Genomic DNA, 14,065 nt, shown 5'->3' with positions numbered 1-14,065 from the left:
GCATGTGTCATATGTATATGTATCAAAAATCTAACCCACAGCTCAACATAACAACATGGCTTTATTTCTTATAATTTCGTCTTCATACTTTTCTACTGGATGGTTAAGACCAAGGTAAAGCAGGACCTATGCAACAAGAGTTGTAGCTTTTTGGTCTGAGAAGGTCAGTGAGGAATCACATCTTAGTTATATATTTGACCTCATGTTTTCTCGGCCATCCCTCAATTTTGTTGGAGTGCAGTGATCATTACTTGTTGTCTTGTGTGGGTGTATTTTTCTGGAGAATAGATGAGTTTATATCTAAAACATGGGTGGCAGTAGTCTTGGGGATTGGAAGTAAAAAAAAAAAAAAATCCCTCTGGAAAATCTAAGATACTGTTCATTTTAAAAAAAGTATTTATTTATTTGATACAGGGTCTCACCACACAGTCAGACTGGTAGTGATCCTGCTGTCTCAGCCTTCCCAGCACTGGGATTACAGGTGTGTGCCACCATGCCTGGTTTCCAAGTCAACAGTGCCCCCCTGAAACCGGTACCAGGATTGAACCCCGGCCCTTGCGCTTGCCAGGCAGGTGCTCAGACTGCCAAGCTATCTCCCCAGGCCCTAGAATACAATTTTTTTTTTTTTTTTTTTTTGCGGAACCAGGGATTGAACTCAGGCCCTTGTGCTTGCTGGGGAAGCGCTATTCCACTGAGCCATCTCCCTGGCCCCTGATACCATTCTTTTTTTTTTTTAATTTTTTTTTTTAAATTTTTGTTTATTTATTTGTGTGTGTGTGGCCACCTCAGCCCACCAGGGGGCGGGGCTGGCTGGCATGTGGTGCTGGGGGATCGAACCGTGGTCCCTGTGCTTTGCCAAGCTTGTTCTAAGTAGGTGCTTTAGATCACTGAGCCATCTCACCAGCCCCTGATACCATTCTTTATAGAAGCTATCTGCAGTGTTAGAATTGCCCATAGTGGAGTGGGTGACACTTCTAGGTGGACTGAAGAGAAAACAACAGCAAAAACAGGCATGTCAGTGTGTGGGTATTTGCACAATAATGTTGGCCAACAGCAGGAGACTCAAGTCTGACAATAGGTTGTCAGATCCCCAGATTGGGAAGGACTAAGATCTGGTGCTAGGATGTTTGGACATATGGACAGGCAGAAGAAAATGATAACAGAGGAGACCTAGAGACTTAGAAAGTCACAGTGTGGATCAGCGAGATGGCCCATGCTGTGGGGAAGGACAGCTATGGCAAAGATAGCCTTAAGGATCAGTTGCCTCACAGAGGCTTCCTGGGGTTTGGCACCAAATGTTTGATTGATTTAAGACCCCAGATGACTGATAGAGGAGAAAGGTTTATTAATATGACAAGTATAGCAGCATGTCAGTGGTTTGAAGTAGGCTTTTGCCTCCCCCGGAGAGGCAGGGCAAGTCTCTAGAGAGTCTCCTTGGTGGACTTTGTTTTCTTTTGCTTGTCCATATGTCTAAAGATGCAAGGTGGCAACTTTTGAGCTTGGGAAAGGAGACTGAACTTGGTCCAGAAAATAGTACTTTTATCTTAACACAGTTTTGTGCCCACAGTACTGCATAAGATAAGTGCCTTTCCTCTTTTAAAGTCATTTCCTAGAGGAATTGGTGGAAGCATTTACAACCACACTAGAAATATGAGAATTGTTGTTATGAAAGGGTATATATAGCTGACCCTCTGTTACCTGTAGATTCCACATCCATGGATTTAACAACCAACTGAAGATCAAAAATACTTTTAAAAAATTGTGTCTGTATTGAACATACATACTTTTTATTCTTAATTTCTAAACAGAATGTAACACTATATATAATAACATTTACATTGTATGGAGTGTTACAAGAAATTTATAGATGATTTAAAGTGTAAGAGATTATGTGTAGGCACACATCTATGCTGTTTTATGTAAGGAACTGAATCATCCTTAGATTTTGGTGGTGCTCACATGGGCAAATACCAAGGGATGACTGTGTGAATTTGGAAGACTAGGTGTTGGTGAGTGAGTCAGGGGAAAAGTCACGAAGTAGGTAACTTTACTATTTGGATGAGAAGAGGAGGTCATGAGTAGCCAGAGCTTCCTAAGACTTTTTACCTCCTCCTAATATTTGACAGATTGTATTGTGATCATGTTACATTTTTTGTCATTGGATCCTGAGTTCTTTGAAGAAATGGACCGGGTCATTATTTTATCTCCAACACCTGGGGACTCCTAACATCCTTTGTAAGAAATGGTCAATATTGTTGAATTAATCTGTGTTCAAGGGAGAATCAAGTAATTTTACATGGCTGGGTATGTGGAATTGAGGATGCCTGGGGATAGAATCTTTACTAAAAGATGACAGGAGGCTATTTACACTGGGCATTTATGCAGTTATCTTTTATATCCTCAAATAGTAACCTTACAAATGTGTAGGAAATTATAAACAGTTGATTTTCCCCATTATTTTGTGTATGCTTAAACTTAAAGCTATGCATGTTGAGATTGAAGGATTGTTTCTTTTCACTATTTTTTTCTATCTTATGCTTGAATCATCTAGTTTCAAATGCTCATAGGTATTCAGAAGTTAAAAATTAAGAAAGTATGGAATAAAATTTATTTCAGCTGCCATTTGATGTTTTTTAAAGGCCATAAAGATGAACAAAGTTGTATATAAAAGTTTTGGTTAGAAAAATATGGTTTAAAAGATGTACGAGACTGGATGTGGTGGTGCACGCTTGTAATCCTAGCACTTGGGAGGCTGAAAACAGGAGAATCACCAGGAGTCCGATCTACATAGTGAGACCCTGTAGACCCTGAACTAAATACATTTAAAAAAAGATGTAGTACTGTTAGATGTTGTTTTTAAAGGAGCTTTCAAACAAATGGTGAAAAATAGATGTTTGAGTTGTGTTTTGTTTTCTTTTATTACAGGACTTTATTGACCTGACATTGTCAAAGACCCAACGAAAGACTCCAACGGTCATTCATAAACACTACCAAATTCATCGCATTAGACATTTTTACATGAGAAAAGTCAAGTTTACTCAGCAGAATTACCATGACAGACTCTCGCAGATACTAACAGATTTTCCCAAATTGGATGTAAGTTTCTTTCTGGGGCATGAATGTTTATGTAAATGTGAGCCTTGAAAGATCAGTTTTTAGCCAGTTGGCTGTATTCATTTGACAGAAGAAACATATTTGTCAGAGTTTAGTCAGGGAGTATCAACAGAATCTGAATGATTTTGAATCCTTACTATTTTATTTGCCCTAATCAAACCCCACTTAAAAAGGTTCAGAACTCTTTCCAGGCTTCCTTTGTAAGTTCTAGGCTTGTTGGGCCCAACCCAAACTAGATGAAAACTGCAGATTATGAACTCTGAAGCCCAGGAGTCTTTCATGCCTCACCAGCTCCTCTAGACTTTTATCTCCTCCCTTTTCTGGGCTCAATTGGGCCAGTGGCCTAAGAGCCACTACTATTTGTGATCTTACTGCTTTATTAGTTGGTGATGGTTATTTCAGTACTAACAGTTTTCATTGTGCGAAATGCCATTGAGAGAAAAAAAAATGCCATTGAGAGGTATGGCACCTGTGTTAATCAAAAAAGCTAAATACCTTACTTTAAAACATACTGCACTTTGCTTATTTGTTATAAAAACACAAAAGCAGAAAGCGCTTGACAGAGGCTGTACTAACCCCTACATTCCTCACAACTTCATCCTCCCAACAGTGTAATCTTACACACTCATAAGCTGTTGGGAGGCTGAAGTTGTGAGGAATGTGGGAATCGTTACAGTCCTAAAGCCAAAATTGGCCATTGCTCCAAATGGTCCTTGAAGGTAGATGAAGTATAAAAGGTTGATTTATATAGCAATTCTTTTTTATCTAGAAAGGTTAATAATGACTTATTTCTTAAGACTGCAGAGGTATTATAAAGTGAAAACTTAGCTAGAACCTTTGAAAGCTTTTGACTTGCCTTTTAGGAGATGCCTGGCCTGTGCATATGAGAGGGTAAAAGACGATCAGGTCAGTCAGTGATTGAGAAAAGTCATGGTGATTTAGACAACTCTGATAGTGGTGGGGATATTTTGAACTCATTGGCTTAAGCATCATTAAAAGAAGAGCTTACAGACAAGGTACAGAGTTGAGGGAAAGAACAGGAGAACTTTGAGGTTCTCCACCTCAGATAGCAGAGCTGCAGTTCACCATGCTGGGGGAGGCTGAGAGGAGTGAGTGTGGCAAGGAGGCCCAGAGTCTAGTCTGTACACACTACTGTGAGATGTGTGTAAGGCTCTGAGTAGGAATGTGAGAGCTCATGAGAGTCTGGCAGAAGCAGTTTGTGAAGCGTAGATGCTGGCTAAAATCATGATTTCACAGTGGGCATAGGAAGAAGAGTGCCCTGGGGGCCTGACTGCAGAGTTGGGCTGTAGCAGTGAGTCAGCGCAGAGCCTGGAGAAGTGGCGGTTGCAGAGGAAGCTGAAAGCACTTCAGTTAGGATGAGTAGCCAGCTACGTGGTGCGTTAAGAGGTGTGGAAGAAATCAGGATTGGGAGGGGGTAAAGAAAGGGAATAGGAGGTGGAAGGATTGTAGTGTCAGATGAATCTTAAATTTTAAAAAAAGAAGGCCTGAAAAGTGATGTTTGATGAAAATGGTCCTGTAGAGGAAAGAATTTCTGGAACAGTATTCCTGAGTATTAGGAGGGTTGGGGATCTAGTACATATGGGGAGGGCTGGCCTTGGCTAGGTTCCCAGATAGCTGTCACTAATGGGATGGGAATTAGGGCAAATGGAAGGCACCTTTGCTGTCTCCTGCCTCTTAGTGTTTCCTTAGAGGGCTAACTACGTCCAGGAGAAGAAACTGGGGAGAAGCAGCAGCAGGTATAAGGAGAGAAGAAGAAGAACTAATTTGTGTGTTATTTACATGCAAAGTTAAATAACTGTTGGACCAGAATGACTGCTGTACTTTTTTTGTTTTTTATAGGATATCCATCCATTTTATGCTGATTTGATGAATATTCTATATGATAAGGATCATTACAAGTTGGCTCTAGGACAAATAAATATTGCCAAAAATTTAGTGGACAAGTAAGGTTATTTTCTTACTATAGTATCTTTTGATTTAGTGTCAGTGGTGGAAAACAACACGTATTTTTTATTTTTTCAAAGTGTTGCTAAAGATTATGTGCGGCTAATGAAATATGGTGATTCTCTCTACCGCTGCAAGCAGCTGAAGCGGGCTGCCCTTGGGCGGATGTGCACTATTATCAAGAGACAGAAGCAGAGTTTGGAATATTTGGAACAAGGTATTTGTAGACATTAGCAGAAATCTTGGTGTGGTTTGTTTCTTTGGGTTTTTGCTGCTGTTGTTGTTGATACAAGGTCTTACTGTGTAGTTCAGGATGTCTTTCATCTCACTATGTAACCCCGGCTGGCCTTGAACTTGTCCTTTTCCTGCCTCAGCCTTCCCAAGTCCTGGGATTATAGGCTTGTCCCACCAGGCCCAGCACAGAAATGGCTTTTACTGTGTGCTATTAAGATAATTGATGCTTGTTGAAGAATTTTTCTTATGATGTTTGTTTCTATCTTAGAGACTGTGGGATCAAATTTTTTTCTAGCCTACCCTGTAAGAACTTCTAGGCTTGTTATTACTGGGGAGAAGGGAGCTAGTGATAATGCTTACAAACTAATGGTACTGTTTAATACTGGATAAGTAAGACATAGATGTGTCTTTGGAAAATGCTAAACAATGTAAAAAATAGAATGACTCATAGCTTTACCTATTGTCATTTTTATTCTTCGAAAATGCCTTTAATGAGAACATTTCTGTTCAGTGTAGTTGGGCTTTGCAGAAAAAAATTACTTGTCCTTATGCATACATTTTTGTAGTACACATCATTTGACTTACCTGGTTTATTCTCCTTTTCCCTGTATCTTGTAAATAACTTTTCAAGTAAGATTTGTGCACATAAGTGCTATAAAAATGCTTCCCTGCAGATTGTTGAGTCTGTAGTACAGCCCTGGGGTGCCACTTGGGGCTGTGTTGGTGTTACAGACAAGCCACTTAATGCACATAGCCCCTGCTGTGGCAGGAGAATTGTGGCACGCCTGCTTCAAACTACACCATTGTCCAAATAATGAGAATCATTTATTTCAAGAAAATCTTGAATTTTGAGTTTGATAATTTTTTAATTAATTTAAACTTTATAGTACGTCAGCATTTATCCCGCTTGCCAACCATTGATCCAAATACGAGGACTCTGCTTTTGTGTGGGTACCCAAATGTTGGGAAATCCAGCTTCATCAACAAGGTAGGTCTGTTTTTTTAACTGTAAAGCAGATGATCTATGTTAGGTCAGAGTACTACTGTTTTCTCACATTGTGGGACTTAGGATGCATTTGGTAATGTTTTTCTACTGATTAATTAGTCCTTTAGTGCACATTACCCTAGTCATCAGGAGGACTTGACAGCAGGGCACACCCAAGTTTCGGTCAGGAACCTAGCTTACATTGCTGTTACAGAATTTGTTACTTCTGATTTCTGGTACACCTTATCATTTCTAAAGAATTTGACATATTTAAGTACATTTTTGTTGATAAATGGAGAGCTTTACCTGGGTGTGTTGTGTCAGCTTATTTTGAAAGTGGTGAAGGCAGAGGGCTTTCTCTGCCAGGTGACTTCCTGTGACAGACACTGTCTGAGCTAGAGTCTCCCAGTCTGCAGTTACTTCTTGGGTGCTCTGTCACCTTACAGCTGGGTCAGCTTGCACTGAATTTGAGTCCATTGCAGTGATAAATTGCTGTCTTTCTTGAGTGAATTTAATTAACAAATGTAACACTTAAGTAGCTTAGTAATTTTACTTCAGGATGGTAGGACCATGAAGGATCTGAAAAGAGTAGAACTACCAATACTCAGGTGTCAAAAAATTATTCTTTTAGGGCTTATAATTTATTGCCAGGAACACTTAAGTTTTGAAACAGATTTATAGGTTTTACTTTGTCCAAAAAGGATTCTCACATAGTGACAAGCAGAACTCCAGTGTGCTAGCTGAAGTTTCAAGTTCTTGTCAGCAGGTCTGAGTCCTGCTTTGACTGGCCTGTGCCCTGCAAGCTAAGGTAGTGACCACTAACTTATGTGTCTTTAAATTATAGTTTAAGCTAATTAAACAAAAGGAAAAGTACAATTCTTCAGTCACATGGACCACATAGTGAGTATTCATTAGTAGCATGTCACTGGTGAGCCCTGTCTAGACAGCATAGATTTTGAGTATTTCTGTCATCAGAGTGTGCTGTTGAGCATTGCTAGACCAGGGTGCCCGTGGTAGGAGTGAGAGGTGGTGGCCATCCCTTAAATGCTGCCCTTTGACCTCCCTGATACCTGTAGCATGAGCCCATTGGCATGAGGGAAGTTGGTAATTCCTGTCCTGCACAGTTTAATCATGGGAAGTCTCTTATGGGTTCTTTTCCTGATAACAAAAAATAGTCCTAGTCACACTTAGGTGCCACACCGGTATTGTTAGAGAGGAACTACGATGTAGAACTGTGATAGTGGAAGTGTGATTGTTTCATTTCAAGGTGACGAGAGCAGATGTGGATGTTCAACCGTATGCATTTACCACCAAGTCTTTGTTTGTTGGGCACATGGATTACAAGTATCTGCGTTGGCAGGTGAGTCTTGAAACAGAATAGACATCTTGATCTTGGGGTTAGTGGAACTTGATAATTTCTAAAGAACTGTAGTGATGTTTTTATAGTGCAGAGTTGGCACAGAAGCCTCTAGAAGGATCCTGAGGAGGTGGGGAGAAGAGATTCTCTGGCATCACTAAGAACTTAAAATTTCTCTATCACCTTAAAAAAACTCTGCTGAGCTTTGGGGATGCACATGGGCAGTTCATATTTATGTAGTTCAGAGACAGTAGCCAGCCGCCAGTGTGGATTTCTGCATTTGTGATGGCATTTCTGTAGTGATGCGGCTGATGAAGTGGAATCTCTTTGTATCACTTCTCTATGCCTAAAAATGGTATATACTATTTAAAAGCATGAAATAGCCTATTTCCATGAGTGAATTCTGTTTAACTTGATAAATGATGAAGAAAGTAATTTTTAAGACTTGGGTGAGTTTGTTGTTAATTTAACTTTTATATTTTATAATGTCACTAATGAACAGAAGTAATTTTTTCTTGATCGCTGGCTGGTTCTTTAATGAGCTCTGCGGGGTCCCTGCTCCCATTATTGTTTTTTTGTTTGTCTTTTAATGTATTAAGAATGTATACTACCGAGGTACAAGACCCAATGCTATTATGGGCTACTGGACTCTTTTAGAATATTTTGCTGAGTTTACACATCTATAATATTCAAATAACGGAACTTAGAAAAAAAGGTATACAGATGAATGTCCATTTTGTGTCTGTGTATTCAAAGTGGTTAGGATAGATATATAGTTACATTGTCTTAATGAATAGAATGATTTGTTCTAATGGTGTTTGTAAATAGGATCTCAAGTCCGCATCTTGTACAACAATTAACCACTAAGAAGAATATATGCAGTGTGTTGGTTGTTGAAGCTGTACTACCGATTTGGTTTGAAACTGCCTCATTGCTATCTGTTTATCAATAAAATTTTGAAAAAAAAAAAAAACCCAAAAACAAACAAAAAAGGCCGTATACTTTCGTTTTACCGATTTGTTATTTTCACATAGTTTGAGAGATCTACATTTTATTTTCTGGTTTTGTTAGGTCTGATCTGACTGAGAATAACTGCTAGATAGAAGGTTGTGATAAGTGTGCTTTGAAGTAATATAGACTGGTTGTTAGGTTGTAGATACTCCAGGGATTTTGGATCATCCTTTAGAGGATCGGAACACCATTGAAATGCAAGCTATCACAGCCCTGGCTCACCTTCGTGCTGCCGTTTTGTATGTGATGGATTTGTCTGAGCAGTGTGGACATGGATTGAAAGAACAATTAGAGCTCTTCCAGAATATCAGGCCCCTCTTTATCAACAAAGTAAGTATGCTGACTAATAGTTCAGTTCTCACGGTATTCCTCTTCCTTTTTGGAGAGAAATAATCCCAAGACTTCTGATGGGTGCCTGAAACCACAGCTACTACTTGAACAGAGGCCCTGTGATGCCACAGCTATTGATCTGATAGTGAAGAGAATTGCTTGAGTGAGTGGCCGGTAGCGTACATAGTTACAACACCTGTCTTAGACGGAATGAAGCAGACACCATGAGATTTCATTATACTACTAAGAATAGTACACACTTTATAAATTATTTCTGAAATTTTCTGTTTAATATTTTTAGACCGTAGATGACCTTTGTTAAATGAAATTATACAAAGCAATACCATGGATAAGGGGAGGGTTACCATATACCACAGTTGAAAATAATAATTACTTTTTTCCTTGCTAGCCTCTTATAGTTGTAGCAAACAAGTGTGATGTGAAGAGAATAGCTGAACTTCCTGAAGATGATCAGGTAAATCACCTAAACATTATAAATCTTTGTTTACTAATTCTTTGGCTCCCGGGAGACAGCTCAGCAGATAAGTGCATAAGTAATAATCAAAAAATTAGCATTTGCAGCCTTTATTTGCAGAACAGTACAGTTTGTTCCACAGGTAACTGACAATAACGTGTGTCTCATTCTTCCTTTGTTTTCCTAGAAAATATTCATAGACTTGCAGGCCGAAGGATTCCCCGTTGTGGAAACCAGCACCCTGACTGAAGAAGGTGTTATTCAAGTTAAAACAGAGGTTAGTGCTTCCCTAAATCAGGTGAAGTCAGTCATGGGGAGAAAAGAACAGTTTTTTTTCTAAGAATTTCAAAGCACTCACTGCGGCCAGACAGGAGTTGTGCACTGTGAGATGGATGCAACACGCTCAGAAGACTTGTGCCCTGCCCCGCTCTGGTGAATGATGCTGTGTGAAGTGGCACTTGTGTCCCTTGGTAGCTGCTGGGGCATTGACTCTGCTTGCACCTGCTCTCTTCCCCTTGTGGTTACCAAAATCTGCAGATGTTCATGTTTATTACATAAAGTGGAATAGTATTTTCATGTAACCTATATACATCTTCTCACATACTTTATTTGAATTTATATCTGTTTTGAGTAACTGCTTTGAAGATAATACAGTGTACTAAATATTGTTACTCTCCTACAATCTTGTTTTGAAATTTTATTATTTTTCTTGTTAAAAAATAATTTCTACATCACGTAATACATAATTATAAGTGATATGCAAATAGCTACTGTACTGTAGTTGAAGAATAACGACAAAAAGAGTATATATGTTAAGGCACAGTTTTTTCCTTAAATATTTTTTACCTGCAGATGGTTGAGTTCATGCATGTAGAACCTATGGCTGGGTACATGTACTTTACAGTTCCTACTTAAAGAGGCAGCTGCTTTTGACATAATATTTCTAACTCTTGACCAACTATGGTTAAGAGTACATTAAGTCCCTCTTAGAGAACGAAGTCTGCCTCAATAAAAGTGGGAGTGCACGGGGACTTGCAGTCCACAACGTCAAAGAATGAGGTTTTTCCTTGGAATGTGTGGTTGGACCTGTTGTATGTCTTTTGACTATGCACCTTGTTTTTATGTTTTATCAGGCTTGTGATAGGCTTTTGGCTCATCGAGTAGAAACCAAAATGAAAGGAAATAAAGTGAATGAAGTGCTGAACAGGTTGCATTTAGCTATACCAAACAAGAGAGATGACAAGGTAAGGGGTGTCATTTGAGGGCATGGTAGAGACATGGTCATTGTGCCCCTGATGCTGGCCCATGTATACAAGTGGGTTTCATAAGTAGGCTTCAGTTTCTCACTTGTAATAAGGGTACTTATGTATGCATGTGATAAGCAATGGGAAAAGAAAACAAAGTATGTAAAACCTTCTCTTCAGCCAGTGATAGTTCCTCTTAATTTGTTAGCTTGTTTTTTTTCTAGAAATACTTTGAAATCAGGTTTTTCTTTAAAAATTAAGCAGATAGAAGTGCTCTTTGGGGGCCTGGCCCTAGCTCAGTTATTTAAGTGGCTGCTTCCACAAAGCTGTCAGCCTCAGGTTGCTGTCAGCCTCAGGTTGCTGTAGTTCGAGCCCCACATCCCTCCAGCCCGCCCAAAGTGCCCTGAAGGCATTCGCGGAGCAAAAAAAAAAAAAAGAAGTGCTTTTTAAATTTATCATTTTCTTGTCCTTATAAACAGTTCACAACTTTATACATGTTTCTTGGTATGTTCTCTTTTTTTGTAGGAAAGATAATTTTGTAAAGGTAGAAATAAGCATTTACATGTTACAAAGAAATTTAGAAATCTAACTCTTGATATGTACTTGCAAATACATTTCAAAATGTAGCACTGAAAGTAGTACTGTCCTTCAGAAACCCCTTAATTTTTTTTATACTCCACTGAGAGTGCATGTTTCCCTGTATTATTGACAAATTTGGCTGTAGACTTCATTATTCTGATGTATTTTATACATAAAGGTGAGTACACTTGAACATTTATATGTTGACTTTTCATCAAATTATTTTCTTATTGATTCATATTTTTTAAATGAAGAGATGATTTACCGCTTAAAAAACATTTGTGGGACTATAGTGGCTTACTTTTTAGTTTACCTTAACTCAGGTACCTTTTTCATCCTCTGCCTAAATACCTGTGCAGCACCCACCCAGTATCCTGACTCCATGGCCCTTTGCTTTGATATTACTCAGCTTATAGAGTATACCTCTCATCTGGCTCTGATACTTAACATGTGGTTGCAAGGAGAGGACAACAAGTTTTTGAGACAGTGTACCTTGAAACAGTTCTTGAGCTTTAAACCTGTTTCTGATATAAGTTGAATTTATGACCTGCAGCTTCTCCATTAGATCAGGTATCTCCTAAATCTGGGCTTTGGAGGGCTGCAGCAGTTCTGGATACCATAGGCTGTAAGATTGGTGTGGTTGTGTTCCAGGTTGGTTTCCAGAGAGGTCTTGAGGCTAGAGAACTACTGGAGGGTAGACAGCAACTCTCTCAGTAATGTTCTTTAGGCTTAGTATGTCCAGTTTTTTTAGGTTGTATAACTTATGAGGTAGACAGCTAGCAAAGAAGAGTTTTAGAAGTCTGAATCTGATGGAGATGGAAACTCTTTGGATGAAGTTTAGACTGTATGGGAGCCTGAAATGTATACCTAGCCATTGTTAGTAAATGTAGAATCTCCACATGTGCTTATTTATTTATTTGTGGTATTAGAGATCAAGTTCAGGACCTTGTGTTTTCCAGGCAGGTGCTTATGCTGCTGAGCTCTCTTCCTAGCCCATGCCACTTTTAGCTATTGCATTTTACCAAGTCTTTAGAAGGTTAAGATGCCATCAAAGTGCAGGAGAATTTAGATGTACAGTGGGCTCCTTCTATGAGATTTGGAGGCTCCTCTCCTTCCTATTCGTCTCCACATCTAAATTAGGTTACATGACATCACATTCATAGGTCTTCCCTTTCTAGTAGCCAGGACAATCATGTGACCTGTGGAAGTGTATAGATGTAACTTTAAGAGCTACAGAGCTTTAGGGACTCTAATGTGTATTTTCAGGCCTCTGAATGGTTTGACAATAAAATCTGCTTAGAAGAGAAAAGCAGCCTTCATAATCTCTGATTGCTAGCAGAGGTTTCCTGGGCACAGAAGCCATACTCATTTTTCTGCTCTTGAGGAAGAGGCTCCTCAGCAGGGTGAACGTCCCCGTCAGTGGAAGTAGAAAACTCTCAGTCTTGTAGGGCAGCTGCTGGGCCTAGGGTTTGGCATTGGTTCCTGCAGCTCTGATGGGAATTCACTTAGTGTTTAGCCTAAGCGGAAAGACAGTACTATGTGAGTGCTGAGGGCACTGTTGGCTACCCCAGTACCCGGCTCTGGTCACATTCACAGAGAAAAGCGGAGGCCCAGGGGCTGCCCTCCTGGGATATACTCCCAGGGTGGATTATGATAATGCTCTGTATATATTTCCTTTATTACTGCTGGATTTTTTGTCATTCATAGAGTAGCCTATTTTCCATTTTCCAGAAATATTTTTAAAATGCCTTTTTTTAGAACTTTGTTTTTGTTTTGTTTTTACCCCTGTTTAGATAGAAATCTGGGCTATCTTTTCATTGAATTTTTATATACACTTGGGTTTATGTGTGAGTTTCTCAAATTGATTAATTTGTTATTCACTTTTCTTACATAGTTTGTCATGATAATTTTGATGTTTGTTTTTCTGAATTAATTTATAATTGGTTTGTGGGATCTTCCTGGCCTTTTCCAAACTCATATCCCCAGAGTAAGTGTTGGATTTTAATTTTCCTGGGAGGGGTTTTATATTTCTCTTGCAGACAAAAAAATTGCTTCTAGTTTTCCCAACTTTTTTTTAGTTTGCTTCACATTTAGTAAGGCATCTCACATAAATATTTAAATGATCTCTTCTTAGGAGAGGCCTCCTTTCATCCCAGAAGGAGTAGTGGCACGTAAGAAAAGAATGGAAATTGTGGAGCCCAAGAAGAAAAGGGTAGGTTGCTGTAACTCTTGGTCTGGATTTCCTGTGAAGAGGAAAGCAGAAAGCAGCATGGGCATTGTGTAAAAGATGAGCATCCCAGGTGCTGGGCCTGTTGGCTTTTGGGATCTGGCAGTGAATCCCAATAGAGGTCCCTAGTCTTGTGAAGGTCTTCAGTTGATAGTAGGTTGCAGTGGGTAAGATATATAGTATATAATCTCAAATGGTCAAAAATAAAAATAGCTAACTAAAAATAGAGGTACTGAAAGGGTTGAAAAATATTTTGCTGCAACAAGCAGGGGGAAAAACATTTTTGGCCTTAGAAGATATTTTTTTTTTTTTTTTTTTTTTTTTGGTATTTTAGGGAAGGGTCTACAGGGTGTTCAGGGTCTCAATACTAGCCTGTTTACAGCCTCCCAAGAACTGGGATTACAGGCATGGGCCACCATGTCCAGTCTCAATTGCCTCTCAGCATGCCCTAGGGGCAGGGCCGGCATGGCAGGCCTGGGGATGAAACCCGGCTCCTGTGCCTCCTTGCAGGCACTTTAATCCGTTGAGCTATTTGACCAGAATT

The 14,065-nt window shown here is 39.4% G+C and overlaps 1 protein-coding gene across 1 annotated transcript in view; it reads left to right on the top strand.

The window, feature by feature from the left end:
• The window catches only part of Gtpbp4 (GTP binding protein 4), a 28,434-nt gene that overhangs the window by 2,063 nt on the left and 12,306 nt on the right, over window positions 1-14,065 (top strand). The window contains exons 2-11 of the mRNA XM_004641278.2: window positions 2,926-3,096; window positions 4,975-5,078; window positions 5,160-5,296; window positions 6,201-6,301; window positions 7,566-7,658; window positions 8,805-8,996; window positions 9,406-9,471; window positions 9,659-9,748; window positions 10,605-10,715; window positions 13,429-13,506. Coding sequence (XP_004641335.2) covers window positions 2,926-3,096; window positions 4,975-5,078; window positions 5,160-5,296; window positions 6,201-6,301; window positions 7,566-7,658; window positions 8,805-8,996; window positions 9,406-9,471; window positions 9,659-9,748; window positions 10,605-10,715; window positions 13,429-13,506 — 1,143 coding nt within the window. The remainder of the gene's footprint in view (window positions 1-2,925; window positions 3,097-4,974; window positions 5,079-5,159; window positions 5,297-6,200; window positions 6,302-7,565; window positions 7,659-8,804; window positions 8,997-9,405; window positions 9,472-9,658; window positions 9,749-10,604; window positions 10,716-13,428; window positions 13,507-14,065) is intronic.

This window comes from Octodon degus, unplaced genomic scaffold (assembly GCF_000260255.1).
Source record: "Octodon degus isolate 3935 unplaced genomic scaffold, OctDeg1.0 scaffold00133, whole genome shotgun sequence".
NCBI classification, from domain to species: Eukaryota; Metazoa; Chordata; class Mammalia; order Rodentia; family Octodontidae; genus Octodon; species Octodon degus.
This window is presented reverse-complemented; position numbering and strand designations above follow the sequence as displayed.